The following is a 16,788-nucleotide window of genomic DNA, read 5'->3' on the forward strand; positions in this document are numbered from 1 at the left end:
CTCATTCAGAATTAAAAAGTAAAAGTATTGGATTAAGCACCATTGTCCTAGAGAACACAGTTCCACTGCTCCACATCTGAATTCTTGTCTTTATACCTCTCTAGTCCACACATGGCATTAGGCATGGTGCCAACAGGTTCATGAGTCTTATTCTATTGGCAGTACTACTCTACAAGGAATAGACAAGCTGTGTGTGTGTGTGTGTGTGTGCGCATGTGTTTGCACGCCTGTGTCAGATACGGGTGAAAATGACAGGCGCTGAATGCAATCATTAGAGAGTCCACAAGCTTTTAGACATATAGTGTAAAAGCATTTTAATACACTTTTGGTTCTAAAATAAAGGGGTTACAAAAAAATGCCACAGTTGAAACACTTTTGGTTCTATTAATACCAATGAGCCTACTTTAAACAAAATGTATAGGACTTTTCTTAACAATAAATTGAAAATGGCATAATAAACATCCACATCAGATTCAGAATGTTTTAAACTGGTATGTTTATGCACACTGCCTCTGTTGTGGTTCAGCTGTATTACCAGTACTGTGCCTATTCTGTTTCCCTGCCAAAATCTGACTCCTCCAAAGTAACATTCTTTTGTTTGTTGTGAAGATAAAACTATAACAATTATTCAGAAACAGGAATTCCTCTAAGAAGAATCAGATTGTGGCTGGGAGTCAGAATTTGGCACAGTGCTGGTGCTGGTTGATGACAGCAAGTGCATGCACACAGTATCATAGGTCTAAAGTTTGGACACACCACTTCTCATTCAGTGTTTTTCTTTATTTCATTTATTTTCTACATTGTAGACTTCACACATATTTGTTACAAACTCATTCATTATGAAACCAAAATTGGTTCTTCTTTATTTCACCAAATAACTAATATCTAAATATCTGTAGCATCTCTATTTTTAAAAGTGCAGCGTACAGATAATGTAAGGCAATAATGTGTACCGGTAGCATTTTATAGCTAGGATGTTTGTCCTGGATGAAATGCTCGGTAATGGTAATGCAGGTGGCTGCTTTGGCAGAAGGACTTGCTGCAGAAGGTGCAGAGATAAGGCTTCTCTCCAGTGTGTGTTCGCTTGTGCTTTCCGAGAGAACTGGCTTGAGTGAATGTCTTGTTACAAATGTTACACACAAAGCTCTTCTCTCCAGTGTGAGTGAGCCTATGGGCTTTTAGTGAGCCTTTGAGGGCGAAAGTCTTTGGACATAAGTCACACTGGAAGGGTTTAACGCCAGTGTGGGTCAGCAGATGAGTTTTGAGGTGGGTTCCACGACGGAAGCCCTTGCCGCAGTGTTCGCAGCAGAAGGCCTTCATGCCTGTGTGCAGCTGCTTGTGGGATTTGAAGCTGTTGGCGTGTATGAAGCTTTCGCCACAGTCTTCGCAGTGGAACGGCTTTTCTCCAGTGTGGAGCCTCTCGTGCACTCGGAGGTTGCTCTTTTGGGCGAAGGTTTTGCCGCAGTGCATGCAGGTGTAGGGCTTTTCTCCAGTGTGAACTCGCTGATGGTAGTCCAGGTAAGACTTGGTGAGGAAACTCATGCCACACTCTGTGCATACGAAGGTTTTTTCATCGCTGTGAGTCTTCTCATGAGCTCTAAGGGTGCTCACCAAGGCGAAGGTCTTGCCACAGGTGCTGCAGATGAACGGTCTCTCATTGGTGTGGCTGGTCATGTGTTTCTTCAAGTGATTGGGAAGGCGGAAGACCTTCTCACAAAGCTTACAGGCGTGAGGCTTCTCCACCCTGTGCTCTCTGAGGTGCACGCGGAGGAGCCGCTTGCTGCCAAAACGTTCTCCACAGTCCTGGCAGGCGTGAGGAGTCTCCCCGCTGTGGAACGTCTTCTGGTGTCTTTTCAGGTTGTTGAGGTAAGTGAAGGTCTTGTCGCAGGCGTCACACTGAATCAGATTCCTTGCAGCTGCTTTCTTACGAGTGCCTCCTTCTGAGAGAGATCTTCCTGGAGGTCTTTTCACAGGGACTTCCTGTGCATGACCCACGTCAAATGACTGTGCTGCTGATATCTTGATTTCCAGTGTTTCAGAGCTGATGGCCTGAGAGCAGGTATTCTGAGTGCCGTCCTCCTCTTTGCTGATGGGCTTCACCGCAGACTTTCCTTGATTATGTATCGCTTCTTCTGTAACATACAGAACAGTATTGTTTATTGTTGTTAAAACTCCAGTATATCCAAACAAAGACAGAACTGTTAATGTTAATTTTTGCAAAATATTCTGAGAAAGAATGTTTGTATCGTTTCACTGTGCAACTATTTAAAAAAATATATATTTTTTTACATAAGGCGCATTTAATTATAAGGGGCATTATGCGACACTAGTAAGGAACAGGGGTGTTGACATGTTTTCCTTGTAATTCAGCAGGTCTCGGTGCTGGGTGGTGGTGGGGGGTTAACTAAAAGCTAAGCTAAGTAAACAAAACTGTAAATTTTATAAAAGACATTTTCTTTTAAAGTCATATTAATATTAATCTACACAATTTCTCTCCTAAAAACTGTTCATTTGGGTTGGTAAATCACTTCTGTTTATTTACAGTAAGCTTAGATTAACAGATTTCCACTAAAACTGGGTGCAGCCTCAGCGCTGGAGAACTAAACTAAAAACTCCTTTATAATGCTATATAAATCAGTGGAGTGACTTTACTGCTCCTTACAACCTGACTGGTAGAATTCATACATAAGGTGCACTGGATTATAAGGTGCACTGACAATTTTTGGGAAAATTAAAGTATTTTAATGCATTTCAAACGATATCTGTTCTTTAGAGAAGGGAGTCGTACAAGTGTACTAGGAGGGGTGGGGGGGCTTTGGTTGCTAAATGCATCTTGGAGATATGTGTCTCATATCAGCTCCTGAAGTGGTTTGTTGCAGTGATTAGAATGGTCTCGGTGTGTTTACACTTGCATTCTTATGTGGTTTGTCCTTATCCAGATATAATCCTGATATCGAGACACAAAATGACCAGATGTCACCAGATGTGATTCCACTAAAGCATTAAATCAAATAAAATTAATTTAGCAAAAATGTCAAGGAAAAATCCTTTAAACCAGAAAAAACAGAAAATATTCTAGACCTTGTTGATCACAGTGCTGCATAGAACATTCCACTTGTTCCTGTTCATGCTCCAGTTCAACCTTTAATATTGTCTCCTGCTGAACCTGTAATAAACACAGCAAAGAAAACAAAACACAAGAATATATTATAAACTGTAGAAAAGCACAATTACTACAGTCATGGTTGAAGAGATGTCTACCTCCACTTCCTGAGGAAGAACTTCTTCAGATATGTTCTCTGCTGTGTCTTCTAGTAAAGGATCCATTTCTCCACTGAGACTCTCTGTCTGAGAAAGGAGGTCTATCGCACCCTTTCCTTCGTCTCCTGTGACAAGACAGATACAGTTTACTGGGTGTTGGTTTGTTTCAAATCGGGAAATATGGGACCAAAACGTTAAAATATACCAGATACCTTCCTACCATTGGTTGTATCTGTTGCAGTAGTCTGAATGTGCACTCCTGATAACCTGAGCTGGACTGAACTTCTTCTCTTAGCCAGCTGTGCCTCCACCAAAACCCTCTTTCTCCTCAATTTCTGTCTCTTTAGGTAGGATAGAGGAGCTTTGGCCTGGGATAGTCGACAGAAAAGCTGGCTAAGTTGGTCTACTGTGTCTTTTGTCAGTTTTTCCACAGCAGCATTGACTTTTATCTGAAAATAAAGAATATATTAGACAATGTTTGTTGTTTAAACATCTCTGAAATACTGTTTACCCTCCTCTTATCTTCACATTTACTAATAACCTTTATCCTCGCTGTCTATTTAAGCCCCCAGAAAATGATGATTATAAAGAACATGTTAACATTAACAGGATTTATTAAACATAGATTAAAAGTAAAGAAATTGTAAAATATATAATAAAGACAGTTGATATAGTAAATTTAAATGATAAAATAAAATTATAAACATTAACTGAGATCATAAAAATGGAAATAAAAGTAAGAAGACTAAAATATATAAAATAAATAAGTGAAATTATGAACTTATTTATTAATACTGATATCTGTTATGTTTTATAGCTACAGCTAGAACAGTTTGGGGTCACACTGGAAATGTATATACAGCTCTGGAAGAAAAAATAAATAAGAAACCACTTAAAAATTATGAGTTTCTTTGATTTTACCAAATTAAAACCTCTGGAATATGATCAAGAGGAAGTATGGATGATCACAAGCCATCAGAATTTTTGCACCAAGAGTGTAAGCAGTATGTAAGACTGGTGGAGAAAAACATGCCAAGATGCATGAAAACTGTGATTAAAAACCAGGGTTATTCCACCAAGTATTGATTTCTGAACTTTTAAAACTTTATGAATATGAACTTCTTTTTTTTTTTTTTGCATTATTTGAGGTCTGAAAGCTCTGCATTTTTTGTTGTTATTTCAGCCATTTCTCATTTTCTGCAAATAAATGCTCTAAATGACAATATTTTTATTTAGAATTTTGGAGAAATGTTGTCCATAGACTATAGAATAAGACAACAATGTTAATTTTACTCAAACATTTACCTATAAATAGCAAAATCAGAGAAACTGAATCAGAAATTAAAGTGTCCTCTTAATTTTTCCAGAGCTGTATGTGTAGGTTAAGAACATACCATCATGTAAATGCAGTTTATGTTTATCTTATGCTGTTTTCCTTATTAAATTAGAAAAGGTTATTAAATATGAAGAACAGAACTGATGTAAGTGTATGTTTAGAGATGTGAGCTAGGTTAAACACTGAACAGTGAACTGGAGCTGAAGATAATCAGTGTAGAGTGTTTGTTATCTGGTTAAAGGGTGAGTATATCTGAGATACTGACCGCTGTACTGTCCTGCTGTAGTCCAGCTCCTGCTCCAGGCTTCACTTTTAAAACAGAAACATCTTCTAGTTCACACAGTTCTTCAACTACAGCCCTGACTAAAGCCTCTACCACCCGCAGCAGCTGCTTCTGTACAGAGCTCAAGCGCGCCATGCTCCTCATACTAAACACCGTTCAGAAAAACTCATTAATATAAAGTACAAACTCTGTAACAGCGTTTCACTGTTTACTGCTACACAGTGCGCTGCTGCCTCCAAGCAACACTCACTTCCTGCTTCGGGGGCGTGGCTATCTTCAAAATAAAAGTCGTCAAAAATAGGCTTCTCTGTGTTTAAAGTTATATTAGTGTATCTGAAAAAATTAAACTATCATTGAAAAGTTACTTTATTTTATTACTGATTTTGGAAACTTCACACTAGACCTCAAGCAGCTTGGACTGTGTGCTTCTCCACTCTTCCTCCAGACTCTGCTCCCTTGATTTACAAATAAAATGCTAAATTTACTTATGGTCAGTGATGGTTTGGAGAGACATGTCATCTGCTGGTGTTGATCCACTGTGTTATATCAAGTCCAAAGTCTGTTCAGTGTTTTCCTGGAACATCTTACAGCACTTCATGCTTCACTCTGCTGACAACTTTAATGGAGATGTGGATTTCATTTTCCAGCAGGACTTTGCACACTGCCCAATGTATCAATTGGTCTATAATATTCTAATTTTTTAACATACTGATTTTTGGGTTTTCATTGGCTGTAAGCCATAATCATCAACAATATAAGAAATAAACACTTAAAATAGATCACTCTGTGTGTAATACATCTATATAAGAGTGTCACATTTTGAACTGAATTACTGAAAAAAAAATACATGACAAAAGTCTATAATACAAATCACCATGTATGGCTCCTGCTCCAGAGCATGTTTTACCTCAACTGTGAATGTGAACCATTGTCCAATTTCCTTAATAAAGTTATATTAAGAACCTGTGTAACATGAATATTAAACTTAGGCTTGATAGCTTAATCACATGTACTGTAAAGGTTTGGACAAATCTTCTCTCAAGGTTTTCTTTCTTTCTTGTAGATTAATATTAAAGAATTGAAAGCAATTAAGGGACACATATGGAATTAGGTAGTAAAAACAGTGTTTGTCTTCCACAATCCCCTGATCTAAACCTGATGAACTGAGATGTTGATTTGAGATGATTTGGGACGAGCTGGAGCTTCACAGTATGAAGGAAAAGCAGGAACTATTGCTCAGCACCTCCAGGAACTCCTTCAAGATGCTGAGAAAACTATTCCAGGAGACTCTACCTCATGAAGACACTGAGATTAAAATACCAAGAGTGTGCAGATCTGCCCTCAAACATAAATGTGCTTCTTAGAATAATCTAAAATATACAATATATTCTGGTGTGTTTCACACTTTTTGTTAATAAAATAATTCAACATGTGTTCCTGTATAGCTGTAATATAGTCTATATTGAATTTACAGCAAGATACAATAAAATAAATAAATACATAAAATCTCACTGTGGTGATCTTACATTGATTAATTTATTTTACATTTAAACGGACAATGTGATTAATTCCAAATAACTTTTTATCAACCAACATCCCCAATAAATAAACAAACACCAAAATACAGTAAACTAAAAAGACTCATGGGACATATTCCTTAAGCTGAATGAGGAATCCGGGGTTTGGCTGGATATATGGCCTGGCTGATTTCACTCTGTTAAAGGCTTCTTCGAATGGTATCTTCTCCCGGGACATCAGGTAACCGATGGCAACAGAAGCAGAGCGAGACACACCAGCATTACAGTGGATCAACACCACACCATCCTGAACAGGAGACAGAAGAATGGAAACCACACAGCAGTGCACATATTATTACATGATTTTATGCATAATAAATATCAGCCACACACGGACTATGATTCAATTCGATATTGATTCATTAGCTATATTTAAGTTACATTAACAAAAAGCAAACAAAACAGCCATAACACTAACACACACCGCTCACCTGTTCTCTGGCTTGAGCTATGAACTCAAAGCACTGTGGGAAGTAGGAGGTGAGCTGTGTCTCTGGGAGATCCAGCATTGTAATGGTCTTATAGGTGAAGAGATCAGGGAAGGCATTTTCTACTCCATAAGCAACATTCAGTATGTGAGTAACCTAAAATCAAATATAATATAATTTAACAATCAATTCCAATATAATCTAAACACTGTGATGAAGGCTGTTACAAAGAATTTACATTTTGACCTACCTTAAATTTCTGCAAAGTCTCAAGGTCATTGGCAGCATCTTGGGAGGCTAAGGGAAAATCACAGCTGTCAGAGTAAAGTCATTTCAGCAGTTATATTATTTAAAGTAGAGTAAAGATTATGTGGCTTATCTAGGATTTCAGGTTTTACAGTAAAAATAGATTAAGCACAAAAAACATAATACATTGCCTGGCCAAAAAAGGTCACCATCAAAAAAAAGGACACACCTATATACTCATATATTTTCATGGACCTCCTTTAGGTCCTTTAATCACTGTGAAATTGTTTCTATAAACTTCTACAATGTCACAGGATTTATTTCAATCCAGTGTGGCATTAATTTTTTCACCAAGACACCAAGATCTTGCAGCATTCTCTATCCAGCACATCCCAAAGATTCTCAATGAGGTTAAGATCTGGACTCTGTGGTGAACTCTCTCTCTCAATCCATATGTGAAAATGATGATCTCATGCTCCCTGAATAACTCTTTCACAATTCCAGCCCCATGAATCCTGGCATTGTCATCTTGGAATATGCTTGTGCCATCAGCGAATAAAAAAAATCCATCGATGAAATAACCTGGTCTATATTCAGTATATTCAGGTAGTCAGCTGACCTCATTCTTTCAGCACATACTGTTGCTGAACCTAAACCTGCAGACCAACTGCAGCAACACCAGGTCATTTGCTTGTGTTTTTTTTTTGTTTGTTTGTTTGTTGCTATTTTTTGGCCAGGCAGTGTATTAGACTTAATGATTTACTTCCAAGTTGAATATCTGAATCAGACATAAGACACTCAGTAATGTTGGGGATTTATTGGAGTCATTTAACTGATATACAGCTCTGGAAAAAACTTTTCTAAATCAGTTTCTCTGATTTTGCTATTTATAGGTATATGTATGAGTAAAATGAACACTGTGGTTTTATTCTATAAACTACAGACAACATTTCTCCCAAATTCCAAATAAAATAATTGTCATTTAGAGCATTCATTTGCAGAAAATTTGAAAACAAGTTAATATTTGTAAAAGTTCAGAAATCAATATTGAGTGGAATAACTCTGGTTTTTAATCAGTTTCTATGCACCTTGGCATGTTCTCCTCCACCAGTCTTACACACCGCTTTTGGATAACTTTATTCCTTTACTCCTGGTGCAAAAATGTAAACTGTTCAGCTCGGTTTGATGGCTTGTGATCATCAATCTTCCTCTTGATTATATTCAAGAGGTTTTCAATTAGGTAAAATCATGGACACTGATCCTTTTTAAGTGGTCTCTTTTTTTCCTAGAGCTGTATCTTTATACTCAATGTGTGCTTAAATAAGCAAATTATGCATGTTTCAGTGTAAACTAAATAGCAGTAATAGTAGTATTATTAAAAACAGATTAAATAAAGACTGACGCTTAATTTCTGCACTTTTAAGGTGGATAGTGCAACTCAAATAATGTGTATTATAATTTATTAGGAACTGTTCTGTGGGTTTAACATAGGAAACATTATGTTAGTCTTACAGAGGAGCAGAGAGGGTGTAATAACTCCCACTTTCAGATCTAAACTCAGGTCCTGAACGAATCCGCAGTGCTGCTCTCCAGCTTCAGTAACAGTCACCGCGTCCCCGCTCCGCGTCTCCAGCTGCACCCTGCCGCTCAGCGCCGTCACCCGGGTACTCCGCTTCTTTAACCGGTCCCGCGAGAAGCTACAGATCTCCTGCCCTATTGAGTTCATTCTAGATCAATTTTTATAAATCTCTATATTTACTCTGGCGTATCATGTTTATTCTGTTCCACCGGACCATTAACGCTGTAACACCCCACAAACTACAAAATAAAAGTCCTTATGTAAACAGGCGTGTTGGAGATACAGCTGCGGCTCGTCTTGCTGGTCAGTTCCTTATAAAAGGAATAAAAAAAGTAAAACTTCCTCTGATATTACAGCATAAAACTGCATGAATATGAGCTAAAATAACAGCTAGGTTAGTACTTTTAAATTATAAGCACTGAGTACTGTTAATAAAATAAATGATGTAATATTAAAACAATTCAATATTTGTTTTTCAAACATACCTGTCCTACTTAAAATACAGTAATTATATAATTTGTATTTGATCATTTGTATTTTTTGTACTGACCCCAATTCCATAACAAAACCTGAACGGTGCTGCTTTGCAACTTCCTGGAGCACACAGTGTCTATTTCTTCTTAGAAATATTTAAGTTTAGGAATAAATATGAACTATAGTATTTGTGTTGGAGCTGGAAAACACTAAAATATAAAAACATTTAGAGAACAAAAAAATCCAGTGATTAAACAATGCTTTATTTTTGAATTAATTAATTAATCAGAAACACAGTTTTACAGTTTTTTCATCTTTATGTGATCATCATTATTTTTTCATTTCACCAGAATTGTTCTTCCTGTCTCTCTTCTGGCTCTAGTTCTTCCCCTCTTTCTGCATCCACTTCTCTCCACTCTCCTTCTTCCATCAGTTCTTCATTCAGATAAGGTTCTTCTCCTGGTTCCTCATACTCCTCCTCCAGCACTCCCTCCTGCTCTTCTGGGTTGAGGATATTCTGTCTGCCTTATGAACACATACAGGATTTTTTTTCAGATGGTCTGATTTCCCCCATTGGTTAAATATCTACTGCTGAAACCAACTTTAAAACTGATTTTTATTTTAAACTGAAAGCAGTAGTACTCCTAAGTTGGGTGAGGGGACAGAATATTCCAATCAATGGCATCTGTGTCTTGGCACCACCATTCTTGCAGTGTCTAATATATTCCTACTAAACACACAGTGGTTTGCTTGGATGTAAATGCTTTTTACATTTGGACAATATTTCATAAATTAACAAAACCATATACTCAAAAACACAGAATGAAAATTGAAAACACAGGTGCTCCACTGACTGAATACAACCTAGACATACGTCAACAGTCAGACGTTCATTGCTATCTTGGCAACACAGGCGCCAAGCGTACAACCTTGCTTATTAGTAATAAAATGTATGTTAAGAAATATTTTTTAACAATCCATTTAAATCACAATTAATTTAATTTTAATTAGAAACTCACTTGTTTTGGGCCGTGTTCGCTTGCTGGTGTATCGGTTGAAACAACACATCACTAAGAGCAGAGTGATGAAGGGCAGGCACCGTAGAATGTAGATGAGGACGTCATCCAGAAAACAGTCTTTACACTTTTTATTCTCTGTAAAAATACAAATTAAAGACCGAAACTTTAGCAAATGTGCAATGTAAAAACTGTAGTTAAAGATGCTTCATATTATGGCTGTGCCATTTCATATTGTACATGGTAATATTGTTATAATTTTGAAAATCCATGTTTTTTTTGTATTGAAAGTATTTTGTATAGGTTTTGTTATTTACTGTGAAGCTTAAAGGGTATTTTTGGTATAACTGTTATAGTTTAAAAAAAAACATTTCCAAAAATGTTTCAAATGTGGGAGTTTTGGATCAAAATCTTTTATATGTATATAAATGTTCACCATGTCCAGAAGCTCCACCCACTTCTCTACTACAATACAGAGTTACTATATCCACTAATACCACATACAACTGTACTGTACACAATACAAGCCTTATGTTCACCATGTCCAGAAGCTCCGCCCACTTCTCTACAATACAGAGTTACTATATTCACTAATACCACTTACAACTTTACTACTGTACACAACACAAACCTTATGTTCACCATGTCCAGAAGCTCTGCCCACTTCTCTACAATACAGAGTTACTATATCCACTAATACCACTTACAACTTTACTACTGTACGCAACGCAAGCCTTATGTTCACCATGACCAGAAGCTCCGCCCACTTCTCTACTACAATACAGAGTTACTTTATTCACTACTACCACTTACAACTTTACTACTGTACGCAACGCAAGCCTTATGTTCACCATGTCCAGAAGCTCCGCCCACTTCTCTACTACAATACAGAGTTACTATATCCACTAATACCACATACAACTGTACTGTACACAACACAAGCCTTATGTTCACCATGTCCAGAAGCTCCGCCCACTTCTCTACAATACAGAGTTACTATATCCACTAATACCACTTACAACTTTACTGTACACAACACAAGCCTTATGTTCACCATGTCCAGAAGCTCCGCCCACTTCTCTGCTACAATACAGAGTTACTTTATTCACTAATACCACTTACAACTTTACTGCTGTACACAACACAACCCTTATGTTCAGCATGTCCAGAAGAAGCGCCGCCCACTTCTCTACTACAATACAGAGTTACTATATCCTCTAATACCACTTACAACTTTACTGTACACAACACAAGCCTTATGTTCAGCATGTCCAGAAGCTCCGCCCACTTCTCTACTACAATACAGAGTTACTTTATTCACTACTACCACTTACAACTTTACTACTGTACACAACACAAGCCTTATGTTCACCATGACCAGAAGCTCCGCCCACTTCTCTACTACAATACAGAGTTACTATATTCACTAATACCACTTACAACTCTACTGTACACAACACAAGCCTTATGTTCACCATGTCCAGAAGCTCCGCCCACTTCTCTACTACAATACAGAGTTACTATATTCACTAATACCACTTACAACTTTACTGTACACAACACAAGCCTTATGTTCACCATGTCCAGAAGCTCCGCCCACTTCTCTACTACAATACAGAGTTACTATATTCAGTGAATAACAAGACAATGCTAAACCACATGCTGCACACATTACAGAGGCATGGCTGTAGAAGAGGAAGAGGGTACTAGACCGCCTGCAGTCCTGATCTGTCCCCAAAAGGGAATATAATGTTGAGAGTTTTGAAATGAAAGATGTGATAATACTGCAATCAAATAAAACAAAAGGAAAAGCATGTTCCGTTCTGTTCTAACTTTAGAATACAACTTGTATACAACTTTGGGGCTGTATTCACTATTGTTAAATATTGTAAAAAATAATAAGAAAAATGTATGAGTTAACTGCTGGTTAAACTGTGGTAAAAGTGTGTGTCAGTGATAAAGATCAGGTCTGTGTTGTAGAGGGAGGTGTGAGGGTGTAGGCAGGAGGTGTAAATGTTGTGGTACAAGAAGCTCACATACCACAACAATATTAAAAAAACTGCAGGCCTCACTTGCCTCAGTTAAGGTCAGTGTTCATAACCATGAGAAAGAGACTGAGCAAAAATGTGCCAAGACAAAAACCACTGCTGAGAAAAAAAAACATTAAGGTTCGTCTCAATTCTGCCAGAAACATCTTGATGATCCCCAAGGGGGCCAACACTTTTTCAAACCACTAATATTTTAATATACAAACCACATATATACTGCTACTAACCACATTTATCCCATATTCATATAAGAAAATTTTCATTTGCAGAAAATGAGAACATATCATGATTAATGAAAAAGATGCAGTGCTTTCAGGCCTCAAATAATGCAAAGAAAACAAGTTCATATTAATGTAGAAACAATAAAAATACTAAAGTTTTATCTAAGGGAGAGTTTAGAATCAATAATTGGCAGAATAACCCAGATTTTTAATCACAGCTTTTATGTGTCTCTGCATGATCTCCAGCAGTCTTTCACACTGCTTTTCGGTGACATTATGCCACTCCTGGCTCAAAAATTCAAGCATTCGTAGCCTCAGTGTCTGCTCCATATCATAAAATCGGAAGCGAACAGTGCTTGCTTTGACCGGTGTTCTGTTGAGTTGAGCTACCTTGTCAAACCGTGCTTGTGATGTAAAATCAACAGTAAAGGATGCATGTATACATCTTTATATTTTACTGTTAGAACTGGGGGTTAGAAAAATATTTTGAACCCTAAAAAGCGATCGCTCAGTATAGATCTCTAAAATAATAGGCAATGTTAAATAAAAATAAATTAAAGTTTGCAAAATTAAACTTACTGTTTTTCTCCTGAAGCGTCACAGTCGTCCCATTCCCTTTCACAATATCCAGTCTGGGGATGTCTTGTATAACTTCACAGATGTACAGTCCAGTATCATTCATGCAGGCGTTTTTTATAGAGAACTCTGAACAGGTACTATTTATTTTTGTTGGATAAAGATAATTATTACTCTGGTTTGGTTTAATCAATTTCACTTTAACATTAAGGATGGTTTTATTCCAGCAGCAGAAGATGCTCATACTGTCCTCATCCTTCACCGTGACTTCAGATGGAGTCTGAATTACGTGAAAGTCTGGTCTGTAGTCTAAAGTAAAATACAAGACATATTAATATCTGATATAAAGGAAGAATAATAGAACATACTCAAATTAAAATAATCAAATAATGTGTATTTTCCTACACAATTTCATAAAAACCCAGTCTGCTTGGAACTCTTAAAATAAATATACAACAGGCCTAGCTGAGGTTAATCCATGAGTAAATGGCACCGAGGTACAATAAGGACTAAAACTGCATTAAGGTTGAATAAAAAGGCTGAATGTGTAACTAAAACAGTACTGCTGAGGTAAATGTATTGTACTTTGTTGGTGTTTCTGCTGGGATGTTAAAAATGTTCAATAAATATTGTGGCAATATAGTGGCAACATGAATGAAAACATGTAGGAAACTGTGGTATTCAGCTTGCTTCTGGTATATTTTAACTGCCTGCCCTCAATAGCTAACTTAAAATGTATCTAAAAGTCATATTTATACAGTTCCTAAATACATATAAGTGTCAGCAGTGTAACCTCTTTTCCATGTTAGACTTGCATTTGGTTTCTCACTATTCTCCCTAAAATCAACAGTGTTGTTCAAAAACTGAAAAACGCGTCTTGGTATGAAATTAAACAAACCAAGCCACACTCAAAGGAAATATGTATGTATAAACAAAACAAAATAATGGACAAAAACAACAATCTAATGACCGTTAAAATGGTATTATACAACAGCTTCACCAAAAGAGAATAGAGCTTAGATCGGGCCCAAAAAATCCGACCCGACCCAGCCCGAACCTGTGCACGTTCTGCCCGAACCATGAACTGTCATCATGAGCCCGACCCGATCCGACCCTTAAACTGTCTGTTTTCGGGCTGATTGAATGAGCGAAATATAATCAGAATTATGTTAATTAACATAAAAGCATAAAACTATTATTTAATTAAAATGATTTTTAAGAACAGCTACACACAATGCTTTTATTATAGTTTAAATTTATTTTGTTTGTTATTTTTAATGTTCAGTAAGTTTTAATTTGTTTTTAGGGTGGTCTATTAGTTTTCACACATCTCATCAGAGAGATCAATCTAATAAACGACAGAGAGAGAGAGAGAGAGAGAGAGAGAGAGAGAGAGAGATATTTCTGGTATGAGCTACTCACAGGTAAATGTTCTCACACACTGTATCTCCTGTTTCTCTTTCATCTGCTTGGCGCTCAAATTGTAATCCCATACATAGTTCTGCAGTTTTTCAGTGTTTTCTGTTGTATTTTGCGGCTAGCGCGAGCGCTTTACACAAGAACTAACGCCACAGACCACGAGGTGGTGAGGGTATTCTATCAGTAATTTCAGTTCGTTTCAGTTAGTTTTATAAACACACAATAGCTACAGTTCGAGATCGTTATGTTTTTTTCCTTTTAATTACCGTTTTTATTAGATTCAGTTAACACAAATGTTTTTTTTTTTCAGTTTTAACTATTTCGTTCGCTTTAGTGAACAATAATTGGTTACTTAGCAACATTGTGATTATCACGCCAAAGCTTTATATAAAATATAAATAGGAGCCCAATTTCGGGTCGGTCCTCGGGTCTGGTCGGGTTCCAGAGAATCTAAGCTCTAAAATAGAAAGCAGCAGCACCACAAAAACCGGAGCAGCTAAAAAGAGCTTAACGTCCTCAAATCGGAACTTGGGCTGTCCATGGCAATCACTGAATTGATTAGAGCACGCAAATAGTCACAATTGTGCCTCGATTCACCACGCCAAACCACAGGCACAGCGGCCAGAAGCTCAAGTTCACCGGAAAGAGGAGGGGTTAACCAGGGCAAAGCGAAGTTAAAACAAACAAAACAAAACAAAAAAAAGCGGCTAATGTAACGTGCAGTAACGGGGTGTTGGAAATGGTAACGGCGTTATAGTTACAGTCAGAGTAATTAGTTAGATTACTCGTTAAACTCCCAACACTGGAAACCAATAATGCATTTCTTAGTTTTGTCATATTATGATCAAATACCTTTTTATAACTTCATGTAGCAAAAGCATGGAAGCCTGCTACGAGAGAGAATAGGGCTGTATCACTGGACAACATTTAATTTAAATGTAACAGAGAAGTGTAAGTGAGAAAAACAGTAAAATTGGTGTCAAACTAACATTTTTCATCCCTCTAAGTTATCATTAGTTTTAGAGTGTACACGATGTGTATATTATTTAACCATTACTGGTATCTACTACTACTACTGATATACTGATATACACTAGACACAACTATTGCCATTACTAATATGATTTCCATTTATATTACTATTATTATTAATGTGCTATCAGTATTATTAGTATTTCTATATTATTATATTATATTTTGTATATTATGTAGATTAGATGATTAGGCGTGTGAATGTGTATGTGTTGGACTCACCGCAGTAACAGAGGCAGGTTATAAACACAGCACACAACAGCACAGAGCTGGACTGCATCATTCTGCACTGCCCTGATCTAGTGTTCACCTTATATCATATACACACACACACACACACACACACACACAAATAACACAATGACCACAACTGGCTCTTATTCTCTGAAATTCCTGCTAAAGACACACACACACACACTTATTATTCATACGTCAGTGGGTTTTAAAGCCAACCACAGAGACATTTTCTGTTCCTGCACTCTCACACACACACACACAGAATGGGTACCATTTACTTGTTGTTTGGTTTCAACTCTGAATCTAATAACACATATATTTAACTATTAAAAACAAGTACTGGTTAAACTCAGGTAACTTTACTTAATATTTACAAGGTTTCTAAGCCAAAAATGTTTACAAAACTAATTTGACATTTTAAAAAGCATGTTTAAAAGCAAGTTCACTAATTTCTTTGGTTTTCTCTCAAAAACGGTTGACTGCATGTTCAAATAATTAATATTTATGACATAGAATTAGCAAAAACATGAAAAATAGCTAAATAAGAAACTTAGATGTAGGAATTAATTTAGCTAACAGTAATAAGTGTTGAGATTGACCTCCTAAGTCATAGTTACAATAAGATCAAATACATAGTAAAACAAATGAGGGAACTTAATTTTGGTCTCCCCATGGTCTTCAGAAGAACCAATTGATGTCACTTCCTGTTGTAGATGTGACTTGTAGAATGTTTCAGATGTCGTAAGGTTTTATGATAACAGGACTGAGTGAAAACCCAGGGACACAACTAAAATGTGTATTTTAACTTATATATTATGGATTTATTCGGTAAAAAATAGTTGGGATTTGGGCTCACACAACAATGAAAAATCGAATTTCCTTGGGGACACAAAGGGCACCCATTCGGTGCAATGGCTGTTATACATTTATATGTACACCCCACTTAACCCTCTGCAAATATGAATATGAATATTGAATATTTTAGATTTTTCTTCGCCATCATAATGACTGGAAAAGTACACCTTGTGCAGCTTGAAAAGGCATGTACTAATTCT

General features: G+C 36.8%; 3 protein-coding genes across 3 annotated transcripts; all 3 read right to left on the reverse strand.

Annotated features, from left to right (window-relative positions):
• Positions 1-770: 770 nt before the first annotated feature.
• LOC103043450 (gastrula zinc finger protein XlCGF57.1) lies at positions 771-5,135 on the reverse strand. Its single transcript, XM_007236094.4, has 5 exons — positions 4,863-5,135; positions 3,482-3,710; positions 3,262-3,386; positions 3,082-3,166; positions 771-2,132 (listed from the first exon to the last, which is right to left on the reverse strand). Exons 1-5 carry the CDS (start codon positions 5,022-5,024, stop codon positions 970-972), a joined length of 1,764 nt encoding a protein of 587 aa, XP_007236156.2. The 5' UTR covers positions 5,025-5,135; the 3' UTR covers positions 771-969.
• Positions 5,136-6,397: 1,262 nt separating this feature from the next.
• Positions 6,398-8,949, reverse strand: dusp19b (dual specificity phosphatase 19b). Its single transcript, XM_007236093.3, has 4 exons — positions 8,644-8,949; positions 7,136-7,182; positions 6,889-7,041; positions 6,398-6,704 (listed from the first exon to the last, which is right to left on the reverse strand). Exons 1-4 carry the CDS (start codon positions 8,855-8,857, stop codon positions 6,522-6,524), a joined length of 597 nt encoding a protein of 198 aa, XP_007236155.2. The 5' UTR covers positions 8,858-8,949; the 3' UTR covers positions 6,398-6,521.
• Positions 8,950-9,426: 477 nt separating this feature from the next.
• Positions 9,427-15,778, reverse strand: LOC111194243 (uncharacterized). Its single transcript, XM_022677716.2, has 4 exons — positions 15,719-15,778; positions 13,049-13,354; positions 10,204-10,338; positions 9,427-9,709 (listed from the first exon to the last, which is right to left on the reverse strand). Exons 1-4 carry the CDS (start codon positions 15,774-15,776, stop codon positions 9,528-9,530), a joined length of 681 nt encoding a protein of 226 aa, XP_022533437.2. The 5' UTR covers positions 15,777-15,778; the 3' UTR covers positions 9,427-9,527.
• Positions 15,779-16,788: the final 1,010 nt, after the last annotated feature.

This window comes from Astyanax mexicanus, chromosome 8 (assembly GCF_023375975.1).
Source record: "Astyanax mexicanus isolate ESR-SI-001 chromosome 8, AstMex3_surface, whole genome shotgun sequence".
NCBI lineage: Eukaryota > Metazoa > Chordata > Actinopteri > Characiformes > Acestrorhamphidae > Astyanax > Astyanax mexicanus.

Coding starts and splice junctions, on each gene's coding strand:
- LOC103043450 (XM_007236094.4), bottom strand. CDS start 5,024: ATGAGGAGCATGGCGCGCTTGAGCTCTGTACAGAAGCAGCTGCTGCGG. Junction 3,387..3,481: donor TGCAACAGATACAACCAATG/GTAGGAAGGTAT, acceptor GTCTTGTCACAG/GAGACGAAGGAAAGGGTGCG. Junction 3,167..3,261: donor TTCTTCCTCAGGAAGTGGAG/GTAGACATCTCT, acceptor TGTTTATTACAG/GTTCAGCAGGAGACAATATT.
- LOC111194243 (XM_022677716.2), bottom strand. CDS start 15,776: ATGCAGTCCAGCTCTGTGCTGTTGTGTGCTGTGTTTATAACCTGCCTC. Junction 13,355..15,718: donor AACCTGCCTCTGTTACTGCG/GTGAGTCCAACA, acceptor ATTTTACTTTAG/ACTACAGACCAGACTTTCAC. Junction 10,339..13,048: donor GACGCTTCAGGAGAAAAACA/GTAAGTTTAATT, acceptor GTATTTTTACAG/AGAATAAAAAGTGTAAAGAC.
- dusp19b (XM_007236093.3), bottom strand. CDS start 8,857: ATGAACTCAATAGGGCAGGAGATCTGTAGCTTCTCGCGGGACCGGTTA. Junction 7,183..8,643: donor TACACCCTCTCTGCTCCTCT/GTAAGACTAACA, acceptor ATTTTCCCTTAG/CCTCCCAAGATGCTGCCAAT. Junction 6,705..6,888: donor TAGCTCAAGCCAGAGAACAG/GTGAGCGGTGTG, acceptor TCTCCTGTTCAG/GATGGTGTGGTGTTGATCCA.